At 41.6% G+C, this 20,336-nt stretch overlaps 2 protein-coding genes across 4 annotated transcripts in view; one reads left to right on the plus strand and one right to left on the minus strand.

Annotated features, from left to right (window-relative positions):
* The window catches only part of LOC118503317 (insulin gene enhancer protein ISL-2B-like), a 121,616-nt gene that overhangs the window by 76,771 nt on the left and 24,509 nt on the right, over nt 1-20,336 (minus strand). The window lies entirely within an intron of this gene.
* On the plus strand, nt 5,276-13,974 carry LOC118503311. Its single transcript, XM_036036435.1, has 2 exons — nt 5,276-8,317; nt 13,797-13,974. Exon 1 carries the CDS (start codon nt 5,395-5,397, stop codon nt 8,266-8,268), a length of 2,874 nt encoding a protein of 957 aa, XP_035892328.1. The 5' UTR covers nt 5,276-5,394; the 3' UTR covers nt 8,269-8,317; nt 13,797-13,974.

Below are 20,336 nucleotides of genomic sequence, written 5' to 3' on the forward strand. Positions count from 1 at the left end.
AGCACTTACACGACTACGGCAGCCAAACCCGTAAAGCAATCGATGACTATAAAACATTTTCCAAGACGTTGGCCCAATGTAAGGAGCAGCTTACACGTCCAAGCAAAGACTTTTATGAGAATAATTAATACACCATTCCAAAGGGTTCCAACCGGAAAGCAGCATCCGATCCGTAGTAGTGTTGGGTCAGCAAGATGCATAGGTTAGTTATTAAGAAAGTGAAAATCCAAACAGGGGTTTACGGGGTTTGCGCATGGTTAAATATTTACACAGAATTTTCAGCATAATTAATGCACACAAGCTCTAAACAGGAGGCTAACGTCGTACATTCGAACGGCAAACGAATGGCCTGGTTGGCAAATGGCCGCCTGCAAATCTGTTAGTTTCATCTGTACGACTGTCGGGAAATAGCCCGGAGCATTTAATGATACCTCCTCCATATGATGCACTGCTTTGCCAACAGCCCCTCCTCGATGGGGCATGGGGCTGGCTACTACCGGGCCTTAAGCGAACCGCAAATGTGATCGGCATAAAGTTGTTCCTAACGGCCAAACACTTAAACGAAAGGTGCACGGGTACGTGTACGGTGAACAGACGCATTTAAAACGGAATCAGAATTTGCTACACATTATTTATAATTTTATTTTGGGCAGTTAGTCGGCAGTTATCCTTCGTCTGCTCACCTCAACTATGATTGTTAAGCTGGTGCATTCAAGCGAGAAAACCTAAGGTTAAATAAAACATTTTCAAAACCATATGAAATTGGCTTATATAAACTAGCAATTGTTGCACACATAGGCAAGCACAACACACCAATAGTATGGTGACCAAACAATCCATAAATCTCACAACTTCTGCTAATGCAGTGGTAGTACGGTCTCTAGCGATCTAATTAAATGCTTAATTAGAGCCTTAGTTTCAACAAAGTTACATTCTATCCACCGCAACGTGTCTGGGGATAAATGAATATGAATAAGAGTTTCATTTCAAAAATGCATTATAAACTACCTGCCTTTGTCCGCATTGGTCCACAGCTACATTAAGTTCTAATAGAGCATTTAATATGATTTACTTAACCGTCCTTCTGATACTGTGTTTAAAGTATTGAATTTTTACATTAACAATATTTAAAATAATGCCTTAAAAAATAATACCTTAAAAAATCTTCAAGATTTGGCCATAGCAAACTATTTACACAACAGAAAACTGTTTGCGTATGAAACACTGCTCGACGAAGATTTAAATTGGGTGACCAAATAAGTGCATGCTCAAGGGGCATACGTGTTGGAAAGTTTCCCATACCTCTACTCCATTGTTTGGTCCACATTCAAGAGGTTGCCCAGTATTTAAGTATTGTTGGCGTTCTGCATCCTTCATCGTGCAGCTTCTGCATCATGCACACTTTGAAGTACTGTTTACTCTTCCCAATGGCACAATAATTTATTTCTACCTATTCAAACTTCTTTTTGAGCAAACATGCTAGAATGCTTGATGGTAGTGGCATGCCTTCAAGTATGTATAATCTGCCCATCGGCCCGAGAAAAGTGCTGTTCTATGTTGCAAAGCCATACCTAATGCCTAATTCACTGCTTGGAAACGCCGGTTTGTGGCCTAATCTAATAAACAACCTACGATTTATGGTTTGCTTTTTGAGAAATCTTGCTTCATCGTAAGAAAACCGGTACCGTTTGCCGCACGCTTGACGTGCACAAGGAGCGCAATTAATTTCCTTTCCAAAGCACATTTAATTAAACTTTTATGAAGAGGAATCTTCGATATTAGTAACCGATTATACATTCCTGCTTCTTTTCGCCTGCTCAAATTCACTTCCGATGGCTTATTGTTTTCTAATATCCGGTATAACATACAGCGTCTAAGAAAAGGATTCTGCAACCTTTTACGGCACCTTTTTCCCCTTGCGTGTCGTCTCTTTAGGGACTGACACGTGTCGCAACGAAGCATATCGTTACTGATACGATCTAATCACCACCCAACCTGCTATATGCTCATATTTTCAGTCGCTGGATGTATGGCCCAACCAGTATTTTAATTTTTGTGGTAACAGTTGATACAGCTAATTCAAAACGAAAACAAAACTGAAATAACGTATTTTTTTAATTCTACAAAATAGGGCACCTATTAAGCAATACTCCTCTCTGGCTGTTGTTTTTCTGAGTAACACAAATACAAATTTTTACTTCTTATCTTAACACAAAAATCTTCCTTAACGACCTATTAGGACATGAAATCCAAATAATGACTTGCTTAGTTTGTACGTAACTCATAGCCGGATAGGCTGTTGTTGAATTTGGATAATTAGTATAATTAATTAATTTGCATGAAAATATTTTGAATTGTTATTGCATGAAAAATAAACAACACTTGACAACACTACGAGCAGAGAGTATAAACCAGACGCCAATGTAAGAAAAGTGAACTAGAGTAATTGAATTATGTACAAATCTGACGGTTGAATAAACATTACAAAAGCAACTTCCAAACGCATAACACATATTCAATTATCCGCTCCAGTTTTAGAAATTCCCAAATATCACAAGTTTCCTCCCTTCACGACCGGTGTAATTTATACATTTGGTCCTTCGAACCGGATCGGTGAAAGGAAGCATTACGTGCAGTGAAACTTGCAGCAGGACACTACGTGTTCACAGATTTGGGAATAAACGGCACTACGTACCGTTTATGTACAGTGGTGATTCAAAGTGTGATATTTCTCCGTTTAAACCCGTTGTGTTTATCATAACCTTTGGTTGCCCCGCTATCACGGGCAAAGGAGACGTTTGTGAAGTGTTCGTGAAGATTACATCGTGTCACGAACAAGGAACAGAAAAGCGAGTTGTGTAGTTCGATCGGAACGCGTAAGAAAACCGACGCCACCCACGCCATTTCATATTTGGCACCCATAACTGCAACGACACCCATTGCGTTTTCAAATTTGCGCCATTCGAAATTTGGTTTTGCGTACAAGTTGCATCCAAGTTACAGTGAGATTATCCTACGCGCCAAAAATTCAAAGAGAAAATGGCGAAACAATTAAAAACGTTTCTACTGAAAAAACGCCAAGCTGCCGAGCTAATTAAAACCGTGGAACAGTTCACCAGTGAATATACCGATGATAGAGTGAGTGAAGTATCAGTGTGTCTAGACCAGCTGGAAAGGTATTACGAAGATTTTCTCCAGGCAAGCGCGAAAGTTTCGGAGCTAGATGAGGATGGGGCGAAAACGTATGTGGCGGAACGTTGCGAAATGGACACGCGTTACCGACGCGTGAAGGGTTTCCTTCTACGAAGGCAACCCTCGAACCCGGGTGTGAGTGATTCGGTGTTGATCGCGAATTCAACGATGAATACTACGGGACGATCGAGTGCTGTGAATGTGCGTCTGCCGAAAATCGAATTACCTACGTTTGATGGTGATTCTACCAAGTGGCTTACTTTCCGGGACCGATTTGTAGCTATGATTGATTCTTCCGCGGACATTCCTAACATCATGAAGCTGCAATATCTGCTGTCGTCGTTAAAGGGTGATGCTGGATTGCTCTTCGAGCATACCACCTTAACAGCAGATAATTACGACGTGACGTGGACTGCCTTGCTGAAGCGATACGACAACCCGCGTACGCTTGTTCGCGAGTACTACCGGAAGATTCATCACCTACCGACAGTGAGCCGTGAAAGGGTGGATGAATTGGCGCAGCTCGTGGATGAATTCACGCGGCACGTGAACGGGCTGAAGAAACTCGACGAGCCCGTTGAGTACTGGGATACGCCGCTCGCCAACCTCTTGCTGATGAAACTGGACACGGCGACCATCTTGGCTTGGGAAAACCATTCAGCACAGCACACGAAAGATAAGTACAAGGAGTTAGTAGATTTCCTTCATAGTCGTGTCCGAATCCTTAAGTCAACGCGTGAGTTTTCCCATACTGAACTAAATACGAGAATGGTGGCCGGTAGCAAAAAAATATTCGAACATAGACCAAGGTTGGTGGGTAACACAGCGACGGCAGGAAGAGCAATACCGCATATGTCAGCGCCACAGCCACCACAACCGCCGTGCATTTTTGGTTGCACGGAGGCTCACCATTTGCGGGTTTGTCCGGAATTCGCAAATAAGGACGTACCCCAACGGCGTGAAATCGCAACACGAGAACGGCTGTGTTGGAATTGCCTGAATCGTCATCACCAAGTGAGGGATTGCCGCTCGTCGTACCGGTGCACTACGTGCAAGGCACGACACCATTCACTACTACATGTGAATTCAGCGGTGACCATGGCTGCGCAATCCGATGAGGAAATGGTTCTTCTGGAAACGGTCCTTCTCCAGCTCGTGGATGATCACGGCAACACGTATGATGCGCGGGCACTTCTCGATTCGGGATCGATGTGCAATTTCGTTTCCGAAACCATGGCGCAGCGATTGCTAACACCATTGTCAAAGGTAGACGTTGCCATATCTGGTATAGGGCAACAGATGCAGCACGTCAAGGGTTCCATTACAGCGGCCGTTCAATCGAAAGGGGCTGACTTCTCTACAACAATGGAATTCCTTGTACTAAAGACTCCGTCGGCAGATCTTCCAACCACACCGATAAACGTAGAGTCGTGGTTCCTCCCGAATATAAAGTTGGCTGATCCTACTTTCCACGTCCCCGGAAAGGTAGATGTGGTTATTGGCGGTGATACATTTTGGGAACTACACACTGGAAGGAAGCGGTCACTGGGCGAAGGAAAACCATGGTTGTTGGAGACACCGTTTGGATGGGCGATCTCTGGGAATACTTCCCGTTGTTCTGGGCCCAATTTGCGGTTGTGTCACCTGGCAACCAATGAAGGTGACATTGCAGCTTCGCTACAACGGTTCTGGGAGGCTGAGAGCATTTTAGAAGGCCCTGCGTTGTCTTTGGAAGAAGACCTGTGTGAGAAGTATTATGCTTCCACGACTACGCGAAATGCTCAAGGTCGCTATGTCGTGTCGTTGCCGCGAAATGCCAAACCGGAGAAAGTCCTGGGTTTGTCAAGGGATATAGCAGATCGGCGTTTGTTGGGAGTTGAACGGCGGCTAAAGGCCAATCCTGTAATGGAAAAGGAGTATAAAAGGTTCATGGTAGAATACGAGCAGTTGGGACACATGGTGAAACTCACCGAACCTGTCGACGATAGTGAGCCGCACTGCTACATCCCTCATCATGCCGTGATTAAGGAGTCGAGTTCTTCAACCAAGGTTCGTGTTGTTTTCGATGCATCCTACAAAACAACATCGGGCTACTCCTTGAACGACACTTTACTCATTGGCCCAACGGTACAAGATGATCTGCTCACAATCATCTTGCGATTCAGGAAGCATTCTGTCGCATTAGTGGCAGACGTGGAGAAGATGTACAGGCAGATCCTGCATTATGATAAAGATCGAAAACTGCTACGCATTCGATATCGGGAACGTTCAACCGAACCAATAGCAACGTATGAGCTACAAACGGTGACCTACGGTACCGCATCAGCTCCGTTCTTGGCCACTCGTACGTTGCAACAAATCGCGCATGACAACAAACAGGAGTACCCCAAAGCCGTAGACCCGGTTCTGCATGATTTTTATGTGGATGACTTGCTGACTGGTGCAGCAAGTGTTTCAGAAGCCATCGAGACACGTAAACAGATATCATCGATGTTGGAATCAGCGGGCTTCTCACTAAAGAAATGGGCGTCGAACATACCGGCTGCGCTTGATGGTGTTCCAAGCGCCGATTTGGCCATCAAATCAGTTCTAGACTGGCAAGAAGACCAAGCAGTCTCAACACTGGGCTTGGTTTGGGAACCATCCAACGATATGTTTCGGTTTCGGGTGGATTTGCCAACCCCTGCAGAAGAGCTGACACGATGCCTGGTGTTATCATACACGGCCAGAATCTTCGATCCTCTTGGTCTGTTGGGACCAACGGTGATACTCGCCAAGATGTTCCTGCAACGCCTATGGGGATTGAAGCACGAGGGGAAGACGCTGGACTGGAATCGTCCGCTACCAGCGGAGATTCAGGAAGAGTGGAGGAGGTTCCACTCAACGCTCTATGTGTTACGCGAACTGCGAGTACCTCGATTGGTGGCACATAGCAATCCGGAAAGGCTGCAGCTGCATCTCTTCGCGGATGCATCTCAAGGAGCCTATGGAGCATGTTGTTACGTACGCTCGGATTCGACACGGGGCTCTACGGTTAGATTGCTAGCGGCTAAGTCCAAGGTGGTGTCCCTCTCAAACACACATTCCATCGCCAGATTAGAACTGTGTGCAGCACGGCTAGCAGTACACCTGTTCCAGAAGGTGATTCGAGCACTCAACGTTTCATCGACGACGGTTATCTGTTGGACAGATTCCATGACCGTCATGCATTGGCTCAAATCATCACCTCGTCGATGGAAGCCGTTCGTCGCCAACAGGGTGGCGCAAATACAAGAGGAGACCCGAATTTCATGCTGGCGTCATGTTCCTGGTAGCGATAACCCGGCGGATGATATATCGCGCGGGTTGAGGCCCGAAGAGTTACTGCAGTGCGAGCGATGGTGGCAGGGGCCACGTTGGTTGTCCTACGGACAGGAAGAGTGGCCGGTGGAACCAGTACTCGCGAAAGAGAACGAGACGGACATCGAGGAGCGGTTAGCGGTGTCCAAAATAGTCATCACCTCTACGACGTGTGACTTTAGCAACATACTTTTCGCACGTTATTCCTCGTACGGCAAGTTGCGAAGGGTTGTTGCTTATTGCTTGCGAATCCTCTCCAACCTCAGGGCGAGCAAGTCAACGTCGATCAACAGCGTCAAGCGGAATACGGACATGAAGACGCTATTGAGTTCCGTTCCACCGCTTACAGCGGCGGAGTTGCAGGATGCGGAACTGAGGTTGTGTCAACGGGCACAACATGATTCGTTTGCGGAGGAGATGGACGACCTGAAACGAGGAAAGCTGGTGAGCGGAAGGTCGAGACTAAAGTGGTTGTCTCCATACCTCGACCCAAAGGGTGTGTTACGCGTCGGTGGCCGGCTTGGTAACGCCAACATACCAGAGTCAACCAAACATCCGATTGTCCTCGCTGCATCACATCGGCTGTCGACACTACTGGTCGAGAACACTCATCATCAAAAGATGCACGCGGGGCCACAATTCATGTTAGCAACAATCCGGCAGAAGTTTTGGTTGATTGGGGGCCGAAACTTAGCAAAGAGCGTGTACCATCGATGCCACACATGCTTTCGGAACAAGCCAACGCTGGTGAAACAGGCGGTAGCTGATTTGCCTAAGTCACGAGTGACACCAACGCGACCGTTTGCCGTCAGCGGCGTCGACTACTGTGGGCCGTTTTTGTTAAAGTCGACCGTCCGCAACCGAAGCCCAACGAAGGCATACATCGCGATATTCGTATGTTTCGCGACAAGGGCAGTCCATATCGAGCTGGTGAGTGATCTCACATCGACTGCTTTCCTATCAGCACTACGTCGCTTTGTCGCGAGACGTGGTAAAGTAGCCGAATTGCATTCGGACAATGCAACGACGTTCAAGGGCGCGGCACACGAGTTGCATCGCATCTATAGGATGCTGAAAATCGATGAGGGTGATAGGAGAGCGATCTTTGATTGGTGCGCAGAGAACGAACTGGTATGGAAGTTTATCCCCCCGCGTGCGCCTCATTTTGGAGGACTTTGGGAAGCGGCAGTTAAGTCCGCTAAAAGGCATCTGTTAAAGACGATAGGAGTTAGAAGTGTGACGCAAGAAAATATGCTTACCCTTCTGGCACAAGTTGAGCTTTGTTTAAATTCGCGTCCATTGATACCAATATCAGATGAGCCAACAGATTTGGAAGCACTAACCCCGGGCCATTTCTTGATAGGGAGTAGCATGCAGGCGGTACCACAAGTAGATCTTAGCAAGATTTCTCCGAACCGTTTGAAGGAGTACCAATTAGTGCAAAGGCAGATGCAAGAGATTTGGGCACGGTGGTACCCAGAATATCTACAGCAGCTACAGGCCAGGGCAAAGCACGCGAACAATACACCGGTGAAGCTAGAAGTGAACCAATTAGTGATCGTGAAAGAAGACAATACCCCACCTGCAGTTTGGCCAAAAGGGCGAATAACAGCTTTGCACCCAGGAAAAGACGGTGTAGTGAGAGTAGTAACTTTACGAGTGGGCACAGGAAAAGAAATTGTTCGAGCCGTCAGCAGAATCGCGTTACTACCCAATCCAATCGAACAGAGAGGTTAGAGCGGAAGAAGGATACACGTGCGAAATAGTAAACAACAGTTGTTGACATTTGGAGCGTCACAGTTGCTGTCGAAACGTTGATGTGATCGGACGTGTTTTCTCTTGCGCGCGCGACTCACGAGTGATATTGTGTGTGTTTGTGTGTGTTAGTTAGCGATATTGCTACTCCTCTATTCCTAGCGAAATCCCCCTTTTTTTTTTTTAACGTCACAGTGCACGCAAAACGACAGATTCTGAGAAAGTCAAACAATCCCAATGACGGGCCCGTCGGCGGCCGCAGCTATGTTCCCCCCACTCTCTACTATAGAGCAGAGGGGGAGAACGTTGCCATTGTATATGGATAGAAACGGCGAGTACGGAGAAAAACGGTTTTTGCTGTTACGTACAGTGGGGGAAAAAACCCTTCCCGCGAATCCATGGATACTGAGCGACACGATTAAACGTGCAATTGGTAAAATTGTTACTGGCCGACCGTTGGATTCCAAAACATTCCTGCTGGAAACACGATCAGAAAAAGTGTTTACCGAACTGCAGAAGATCAATTCCTTGATGAACGGCGACAAGATCTCAATTACACCACATCCTACACTGAACGCCGTAAAGTTTGTGTTTACGTGCAGCTCGATTGGCGCCTTAAAATCAGAAGAGATAATAGAATATATGGGAGCAGAAGGTATCACCGACGTATACAGATTCACAAAAAGAGTGAATGGCCAAATTGTGCAAACAAATGCATATGTGGTGACTATGCAAGCAGTGGCAATTCCGGAATATGTGTACATCGGGCTAGAGAAGATAAAAACAAGGGTTTATTATCCCCGACCTATGCGCTGCAACAGATGCCTCCGATTTGGCCATACTACGAAAAACTGCGCAAACAAAGAAATCTGTGCAAATTGCGGACAAGATGCCCACGGTCACTGCACAGTGTCACCAACGTGCGTTAATTGTAACGAACATCACAACACTTTTGACAAAAAATGTCCACACTACACCAAAGAAGCGGAGATTATAAAAATTAAAACCGACAACAACTGCTCCTTCCGCGAGGCTAGATTAGCATACGAACAAAACACGCATAAGCAAATGTCAAACAGTTTTGCTCAACAAAGAATCGCTGCAGCCCAAGCAATAGACCCGAAAGATAAAATTATAGAAAATCTCACTCAAACTGTTAACCTACTGAAAGACCAGATTGCTGTTCTCACAAAAACCATTGAAAAATTCACTCAAACAAAACAGAACAAAACTGAATGCCAAAACCTCATCTCGGACTCAGATACAGAAGACACCGCAGGTAACACAATTATCACAAATAAAAATAACAAACCATCCACCTTCAAGCATCCATTGACATCCTCTAGCGAAGAACTCTCGGCCAAAAAGACAAGGAAAGGACATCGTAAATAGAAACAAAAAAAAAAAAAAAACAATTCATTAACCTAATCATCGCATCAGCAAATCTTTTTTAGCCTAAAATTTTAATCATGACAGCACAATCTACAAATAATTCTATCAGGACAATTTTTCCAGGTGAAACTAAACTTGTTTTGAATTGGAATATACGTAGCTTCTCAAAAAATTTAGATGAATTAAAAATATTAATAAACAAACATGAGCCGAAAATAATAACATTACAAGAAGCCTACACAAACCCTATTCTGCTCAATAGAACACCACTAAGCAGTTATCATTGGATAACTAACAATTCCCCTATCACATCCCACAGCACCTGCATGGGAATCCACAAAAGCATACCTTACACAAGAATTCGCATTAAAACTTCCATACCTTCAGTATGCATTCACATTAGAAGCCCAATAGAGTTAAATATCCTAAGTGTTTACTTATCGCCAAATTATAATAATAACATTGTAACAGAGCTGAACAACCTCCTTGCAAAAATTCCAAATCCTATCCTCATTATTGGAGATTTAAACGCACAAAACACACAGTGGGGTTGTTCCCAAACCAACAAACGAGGCACAGACATCCATAACATTTTACAACAAAATCAAATATTTCCTCTCCATAATAACCTACCTACCCGTATCGATCCTTCGACCGGTCAAATGAGCTCTATAGATCATTGTGCTACATCGGATAACATAGCATCGAGGTTTGTTCTCACTGTTGAAAATGACCTCTATGGCAGTGACCACTTCCCACTTACAGTTAAACTTAATCCTACTAATCTATACAACAATTTTCCTTCCTTCCGTCCTCGTTGGAAGTACGACATGGCGGATTGGTCAAAATATAAACAAATATTGAACAATATTCCGTGGAGCAGGATGAAGGTAAATGAACATAGATTCATTGATATAATCCTAGAGGCTGCTTCCCAAAGCATTCCTAAAAGCAGTGGGAAAATTCCCAAAAAATACGTTCCCTGGTGGAATGAGGAAGTTGCTGAAGCAATAAAAACTCGTAGGAAGTACCTAAGAAAGCTCAGGAAATTGTCAACCTCGATCACTAACGACCATATCCAACCAGCAATATTACAAAAATACAAAGAAGCAAATAAACAAGCCAAGTTATTAATAGCTAAATCAAAACAAAATAGCTGGGAAAAATTCATACAAGAAATCGATCCGTCCATATCCTCAAAGGAAATGTGGCGGCGAATAAACATTTTGAACGGCAAGAAATCCAACACAAATTTCCCTTCCCTACTCAACCCTGAAAATCCTATTAATGACTCAGTTGCCATAGCGGAAGAATTCTCAAAACATTTTCAATCCATATCTTCGAGTCATAGTTATTCCGACAAGTTTTTAAAGCACAAAAGAGCTATGGAACGGAAAAAAACATCCTTTCAAACATCCCAAGATTTACAATACAACAAACTATTTTCAATAAAAGAACTTTCTCATGCACTTAGCAAATGTAATGGAAAGTCTGCCGGACCAGATGGAGTGGGATACCCATTACTTCAACATCTACCCAGTGGTGCTTTAGAATATCTCCTCCAAATTTATAACAACATATGGTGCACAGGTAAAATCCCGCTGCACTGGAAAAACAGTTATATAATTCCTATTCCCAAACCACTTAAATCACCTTTTAACGTTGACAGCTACCGGCCAATCTCTTTATTAAACTGTATTTCTAAAATTCTCGAACGTATAGTTAACAGAAGACTCTGTCATGAACTAGAATCTAAAAACTTACTCCATAAAAACCAACACGCTTTCCGCAGCGGTCACGGTACGGAAACATATTTCGCCACACTAGAAAACATATTGACAACCGCAAAGAACAATAATAAACACATAGACCTAGCCATTGTTGACCTTGCCAAGGCTTATGACTTGACTTGGCGACATGGCATTTTACATCAATTGGAAAGATGGGGCTTCCAAGGAAATTTACCTATCTTTATACAAAACTTTTTAGAAAACCGTACCTTTAGGATTAGTATTGGCAATACATTTTCGCAAATCAAACACTTAGAAAATGGAGTTCCGCAAGGTGCTATCCTTTCTCCCACCCTTTTCCTTATTAGTATCGAGTCCCTTTTCACACATGTCCCTAATAATATCACCCCCCTCATATATGCAGACGACATTCTATTAATTTCCTCGGATGTCTCTTCCAGTAAATCGAGAAAGGCTCTCCAAACTGGCATAAATAATCTAAAAAAATGGTGTGATTCAACAGGTTTCCAAATAGCACCAGAAAAATGCAAAATCTTACGAATTTGTAAAACCCAGAAGACAAAAAATCTTAAGAAGATTTCAATAGAAAACAGCATTATTCCGAACGTTAATCAAGCTAAAATCTTAGGAATTACTCTCGACTCAAAACTATCATTCAAACCACATCTGAAAAATATCAAAACATCCTCTACATCGTACATAAATGTCTTCAAAATGATAGGATATGGAAAAATCAGGGCATCTCGTCTCATAATGATTCGATTGATTAATGGATGGCTTCTCCCAAAAATTTTGTTCGGAATAGAACTTATTAGTTTAGAGTTTGACGGTATTAATAATATTTTAGCTCCTATCTACCATTCAGCTATAAGATGCGCCACCGGTGCATTCATTACTAGCCCTATAAAATCACTTATATGTGAAAGTGGTCTTCTTCCTTTTCCACAGATAATAACACTCCGTTTGATAGGCACGGCTTTACGCAATTTAGAGAAAAGAGTAGAATGCCCGAATTTAATTCAGAGAGCAAAAGACATGTTTAAAAGGACCACTAATCATCTCCTACCAGATATTCTAAAAATAACTAGAAATTCGGAACGCCCATGGTTCCAGAACTCACATAAAATAGACTGGACTATTTACGATCAACTTAGACAAAACAATAAACAAGCATACCAAATTTCAATAGAGCATATCAACAGTAAATATTTCAACCATCACAAAATTTACACCGACGGGTCAATCTATATGAACTCCGCAGGGTGTGGCATTTACTCTGATAATTCTAGTTGCGCGATAAAACTTCCTGACTACTCATCAATTTTTTCAGCTGAGGCCACTGCTATTTATATAGCAGCAGATGAAAACATTGATCCAGACAGACCTACCGTAATTTTCTCCGACAGTGCAAGTGTATTAGCTGCAGTAGAACATGGTCGTTCAAAAGATCCCCATATTCAGGCAATAGATGCAATAGACCATGCTAAAAACATTTCCTTCTGTTGGATCCCAAGCCATACTGGTATAATAGGCAATGAAAAAGCAGATAGACTGGCAAATGAAGGTCGACAATTACCAACTGACAACTCCCCTCCTATCTCTAAGAGGGATGCACTAAAACAATGCAAATATTTAATAGAAAAATCATGGCAGAGAGCTTGGAATAAGGAAATAGACAACCTGTTGAGATCAGTAAAAGTAACAATCCAACCTTGGAAAGACCCAGATAACAACAAAGATCAAAAGATATTATCCAGATTACGGATTGGACACACAAATCTAACCCATAGCCACCTATTAGCTAAAGCACCAGCGCCACTTTGCCAGTATTGTGGAACCCAAGTCACTATACATCATATCCTAACGGAATGCCGAGGATATGAAAGGGAGCGACACCACCTTAAGTTAAATTCCAATATTGACTGCATTTTAGGACCAGATTCTAAAGAAGAGAAAAAAGTATTGAAATTTTTAAGAAAAACAAACTTATACAACCAAATATAATTAAGCCGGTAAAAAAAGGGGGAAAAAAAATATAATAACAATAATAAAGAAACACACTCAACATTAGAGAGGAAAACTAAACAATGTGGTGAATTCGACTACTGCAGTAGTCTGTCGTCCACAACACAAAAAAGGACTGAGTTACCTCAACAACTCAAGTACAAACTTAGAAAAAGATTCAACTATTGAAAATAGTCTGATACTTCTAAAGTCGAAAGGAATGGGACACCTTAACGTCTCAGTAACCCTCTCACACAACCTATCCAACATTCCAATTCCTTCAACATCCACAATCCCAGTAAAAGAGACGAAAGAGACCCAAGTGGTCCAAAATCTCTATAATATTTAAACAACAACAACAATTTGGAGCGTCAAGTCAAGTTAAGTTTACACGTCGATCACATAGTTTCATGCATTTAAAAGAATTCTCTTTTGGTGGCCGGAATGTTGAATTTGGATAATTAGTATAATTAATTAATTTGCATGAAAATATTTTGAATTGTTATTGCATGAAAAATAAACAACACTTGACAACACTACGAGCAGAGAGTATAAACCAGACGCCAATGTAAGAAAAGTGAACTAGAGTAATTGAATTATGTACAAATCTGACGGTTGAATAAGCATTACAAAAGCAACTTCCAAACGCATAACACATATTCAATTATCCGCTCCAGTTTTAGAAATTCCCAAATATCACAAGTTTCCTCCCTTCACGACCGATGTAATTTATACAGCTGTTTTAACTGCAGAGGAATTGTCCGGATGAGAGTCAATACAAGCTTTTAATGTAACATTGTACAGAGTGGTCCGATGGTTCAAGCGACAGCGTCGATGGTCTACACACGTCCACACCAGGGTTCTAATCTCATCCGGACTGTTCCTCCGTAGTGAGGACTGACTATCCAACTACGTGTTGTTGAAGTAGGTCTAGTAATCCTTTATATATTTGGCCTGCGCTTGAACTATAGAATAATGACCCGTCTATAGCCAATATGAAAACGGCTGATGTTTAAAATCTTTCAGTAGTCTATGCAGAGTTTTTGCAGAAGAACTAACAAAAAGTCCATCAAAATGATGAATCTCAACTGAACCTAGCGTTATTAGGCTTGGAGTAAATTATAAAATTACAAATACATTCACATCCTTGATTTTTTGCACAATGTCTTAAAATCATAACAATCATAAGCTAAGTTTTATAGAAATACACAATTTTCGTCTAACGTTGTCTGAACTTGCAACTCGCACACCACAAAAGGTGGCTAAGCTGATTTAAAAGCCTGTGTGATTTGGACACTCCGTCACTAACTTCATTGATCCTCCTTCCAGAATAACTGTGCCGTACTTTTGTACGGCATGTGGCTATGGTAGATACGCTGACTTCGGGCGTTCCCTTCACTGTATGCCTCATTGCACCTTCTGGCCTGTGCGTGTGAATGATAGGTATCTGTTATTGATATTGTTTAATTATATCAATGATAAGGTCCAGCACAGAAACAAAGGAGTTAATTAGATTAAATTATCCCGCAGGCAGTGCTTTGATTTATAAATACCGGCGACTGGTGGATTTTCTTAGTTTACGTATTGATGTCCCCTCTCCCTCCCTTAACCTCCCTTACCTGCCCTAAGCTCTTCCAGCCTACACACTGTCGTGCGGGTTACTTCCGTCGGCTCATTCCACTAAATACCCTGACGAATATTGCGCCCGGGTAAACCCTGGCATCCCACCAATGCCTCCACTCTCATTGAAGTGAACCGCAATGCGGTTCTCAATTATTAATATTATTGATAATTATGTGCACCGATAAGACGACCGGAATCGGTCTAATGCTTCTAATACCCTCGAGGGGAAATGTTGAGAGCGAGAGAAACGACCAACAGGCGGGAAATCGTGAATGGTGCGGTAGGTCTTGTTATGCTGTCCACCGAACATCCCCTTTTCCATTCCACACGTTTCTTAACGTTTCCTACCTTCCTGCTGCTGGCTTGTTGAAATTGAGACAGTCACATAACGTAAGAATAATGCAAGCAGAGTGTACCGGAAATGCAACACACGAGATCTTGACAAGCAGGAAGGCATCGTCTGAAATGTCTCCATGGCATCATTTAGCATCTCAAACGGTATCCCCTTCTATTCGAGCGATGCCATCGGTTTTGACATGCTTGCTAATTAGTTTTCCTGCACATGTTTTGCAAACTTCTGCCTTCTTTCTCTTTCATTGCTAACATAACTGCTTCACTGAACATCGTTCGCTAAAAACAAAACAATTAGCTCACAAGGCCTCGTAAGTTGATTTAACCATTCAAATCATTTTTTTATAATTTCAAATTTGTAGTTTCATTTTTATTTGGTTTGCCTTATTTTACTAGCACCCCCCATTGTTCGCACAAGACATTATTAAACATAAATAAATGTTTAGGAGTCTTTTTGTTTAACGACGTTCCCAAAATGGCTTCCCTTGTGCAATGCAACATATCGATTTCATACACCTGTCAGCATCACGATTTTATTATGCGTGAGTATCGACATACTGGCATATTTTGCTGCTTAAGTACTGAATCACTTTAGCTAATAAATCATCCAAACGACTCCATAACTCAGTTGCCTATAGCACATGTTACCCTTGTTGCGTGTTTACAATATGTTTTCCAATTTATGTTATATTAAATGGGCGATCAAACGATTGCCTCAAATCTCAGATATAAATATTGGCAAGCGTAACAATGCAGCAGACTTTCGTAATAGAGCTAGGAAACATGGAACTTGGTTTACTACATTATACAGTATAAAGTAAGATTGATTGGCAAGCACTGATGCAACCAACCAAATCATGCGTACAAAATATCGGTTGATTTTGAACTAAAATTACTCCATAATTATCCTATAATTATGTCTTGGGACAAATGCACATGCATGGTTTTGTAAAATTTGTTAATTTATAATCGTCAGCACAAGCGGTGTTAACAATACGGCGTCAAGCCGTCATAATTTAATAAATAATAATAATATAGTTTATAGCAATACGGCCAGGCCGTTTTTTATGAATAAAAAAAATAAAAAACAAAATAGTTTATATTTTTCGCAGGTATTAAGACACTAATATACACCTTTTTACAGTTACAGTAGAATCGCTCACCGTTTGCTTCGACTCACGAGCTGCTTGCTTCGATTTGTATGCCCTTACCATCGAATGCGCGACATAACGACCGAATCACATACCGTTACCATGGAATCACTTGCCGATATACATGGTTTTTTGATTGCTCCTGTATGAAGCATTTGATGTAATGAATAGCCCGGATAGGCTCTTACCATTAGAAAACATTTTGAATCTTGAAGCAATTTGTTTACATTTTTCTTTTTCAATTTGTGAATTTTTCGTTGAATTCCTGGAAATATTGGTATCGTTAATTTTTGCTATGAAACATTATGTAAAACACGTGTAAACAGTTTAAAATATTGTTTTCTATTACCTTTAGTATTTAAAACTATCCTTGAATTGTAGCAATAGGACATAATCATTTGTTTGAGAGAAACAGCATATTTGAAATGTGCCAACATTTCCAAACCATAGCTACCGACACGTGATTCCATGGTAACGGCATGCGATTCGACCATAGAGTCGCTCTTTCGATGGTAATGGCACGCAAATCGAAGCAGGCAGCTCTTGAGTCGAAGCAAAAGGTGAGCGATTCGTCTGGATACGATACGACTGGAACAATAATTGAAACATAGCAGTTAATAAATTGGATCATAAAGATGTTTCAAGCCAAACATTAAAATAAGAACAATATGCCTACTGTCCAATGCTTTCTGAATACAGTAAAAATAGTACATGTTAACAAAATTTAAAAATTTGTCAAATATCGTTTTGTCGGGGGCTTCGTATTTGCGTGATTTCACGGTAGATGGCGGGCCTGTAAAACTGTGGGCACGAATAAGCATGAAGCCTCGGAGAGAATTGCCAGGTGGCAAGGTCGACGGCCGAAGGATTAAGAAAAAATTATAAAAAGGGCTAGTTATGAAAACGGGGACCCAAATCAACCCAAGAAACGATACGACTCCGACTAATTTTTTAACTCCCCGTACTCGCCGTACTCTTATACTAATAAACATGTTAAAAGAAGTAGATTGTTAGCGTTTCGGTGTCGCGCTGTTGCAGTTCGCAACAATGCATAAAATAGAGATTTAAAAAATGCCTAGCTGACTTAGGATATTTAAGTGCTGCGTCTCCTTTAAGATGTCAGGGCCAATTCAATTCAAAATATAGAAATATCAATTTCAGGGTACAACCACGCCAATCGCATGTTTGCGTTCCAAAGATCTTAGAAAATTGCAGTTGGAAGAAAAGTTTATCTTCGAGTTTGCAAAGTGATAACAGGACTAATTGCGTCATATTTTAAAACTGATTGAGATTTAGAAAATATTCCGTTGTTATTATCAATGATAGAAATGCATCCATTTCAAACGATCATCAGAAACCAGCATCTAAATCGGAATAGAGACCAAACATTACCATAACCTCTTGTCTCGCAACTGACCAGTCCTCCCAGAAAGTCAAACATGTAATCCATCTATTTAGCATAACATAACATAACAATCATGGTAATCTAATTACAATGGTCCTCGTTTTTGCGTTTGACTGTTTCATTAAATTCGTGGCTGGGTCACTGGGGGAGGGTCATGTAGTAATCGCTGGGCCATCTGGGTGTCATGCGCTGAACCACTCACTCATCACTCATAGGTTAGCCAAGTAAAAAGAGGCGAATGACTTTGGGTCTCAATAACCCAAAGCCTTTACAAATAAACGATTATTTGGTTAGCTAACCATTACTACTGCGAGAAACGATCGGTTGCGCCGATCTAGAGATGTTATGATCGGATGCGCTGATCGTTAGAAAAGATCGGTGCGCCGATCTAATTAGGATATGAGATGCGCCGATCTAGCTAGGTGAAAAAATTGTCTTGCATTTCTTGCACGAGTTAAAAAGTATTTGATTCGGATGAACGTAGACGTCACTGGTTTCGGTGCTGGTCAAATTAAGAGTGCTTTATTTGAGCTATTGATACATGTATGTGGATTGGGTGGATTGGAATAGGGTATTGGATTGGAACGGGAAACGGAGGTAGTGCTGACTCAACGTCTCGGTTGCTAAGCCATTCGATGCAAACGGTGCTGGTGCAGGTTTGGTGCGAAGCATAAGCTGACGTCGCAGGAATTACTTGTTCACTAGTTGTTTTTTTAATAATTGATCGTCAATTGTCCATAGATGTGTTAACTCACGCACCGAAGCCAGGACACTCGATAAGAGATAAATCCTCAAACCTCAATAAATGTTGTATCGTAACTATTTACTAGTTAACAATCTACAGTTTCTCAACATCTCGATCAGAGCACTTCTTTTTCAACTCGATCCGAGCAATATACCAACTGTGCAGGCGTTCCACAAGGAAGCGTCCTAGCTCTCTTCCTGCTCGTCCTGCTCTTGGACAATTGTTACACTGCTGATATACCAATCTTAAAACAACACATACATCTGTCACTCTACACAGATGAATACTGCAATTTTGTACAGCTCATCGGGTTTAAGAGGGTTACAATTAGGGCTCCAAAAAGAGTTGACAGTTGTTTTAAATATCTGAACGACTGCAAAGAGCTGACGGATAGCAATAAACTCAAGCACTTGTTATACCATGCCGAAAGCGCACTATGAATTCTACAATTCAACGTAAAGTGAAACCTATCCTAATCCCCGACGATCCTGTGCGGTATCTCGACGATACGTAACATAATCATCTAAGCCTTAAAAGTCATGTGGAAATCTTTAAATCTAAAATATGTGACCTCCTATTAAACCTATATCCACTCATCAAGCGAAGGTTCGTACTTACAAAGGGAAGTATATTAAACCTGTAGAAACAGGTTATACTACCTGCAGTCTTATATGAATTCAACATCTGGAGATCTTGTAACAGCAAGAATATACTTGTTGTACAGCGGATTAAGAATAAATTCTTTCAAGATGATCCTCAACCTTACGCCAAGGTATCGCACAACTTAGATTCAGACGGAAACTGGGACTCTTCTTATCAGGAAAAAGATTCAGAAAAATGTGAAAGAAACTTACGCCTATGTAAATGTCACACATCCGATGTTAAGATGATCCGAATTATGTTTAGAATAGCCTACATAGTAAAGTTTGTCATATTGTAAACAAAAAACCTAACTGATGATTGAACCTGCAGGAACAGATATTGAAGAAACCTTAAACTTCCAAAGATCTCATGATGATGGTACGCCGCATGCATAAGACAGCAAGATTATCTGAAACTTCTTCGAAAAATGTCGCTAACTAAAATGTTTCGCCTCCAAACTCCTAAAATCTTAAATCCACGGATTATTTTCTATGAGACGCAACATCAATCGCGCTTCCAGTAATATAAAAGTGTATATTAGTAGAATAAATATCACATAGACCTTAACCCTTCTCAAATCAAATCAAGCGCTTCCCAGGTAGACTGTGGCTTCAAATTGTAGACGAGCTTTTGAAGATGTATTTAAACTGTGATGGCAATTCTAAAGGTGGATCTATTTAATGTTTTTTGTTTTCTACAAATTCATTAAGTTCTATAGATACAAAGAAATATTTTTCCCCCTTACGAACCGTTCTCTCTCGTTCCGTTCTCTCTCGAAATTATCTCAAACACCTTGTATGACACACGTGACGACATGAATCATTCTTCTTTTGGCATTACAACCGCCAGACATTTTTTGGCCTACCAGTGTACAGGATTTAATACAGGATTCAATACTCGGTCCTGCCGTTTAGACGACCGACGTCACTAACAACTCAACCATCATATATACACGTTAAAACACAGATAACAATATTGCGTCCTAA

The sequence above is a fragment of the Anopheles stephensi genome, chromosome 2, assembly GCF_013141755.1.
Source record: "Anopheles stephensi strain Indian chromosome 2, UCI_ANSTEP_V1.0, whole genome shotgun sequence".
Classification (NCBI taxonomy): domain Eukaryota; kingdom Metazoa; phylum Arthropoda; class Insecta; order Diptera; family Culicidae; genus Anopheles; species Anopheles stephensi.

What these genes read in the sequence shown, in the direction of transcription:
- LOC118503311 (XM_036036435.1), top strand. Translation starts at nt 5,395, where the DNA reads ATGTACAGGCAGATCCTGCATTATGATAAAGATCGAAAACTGCTACGC.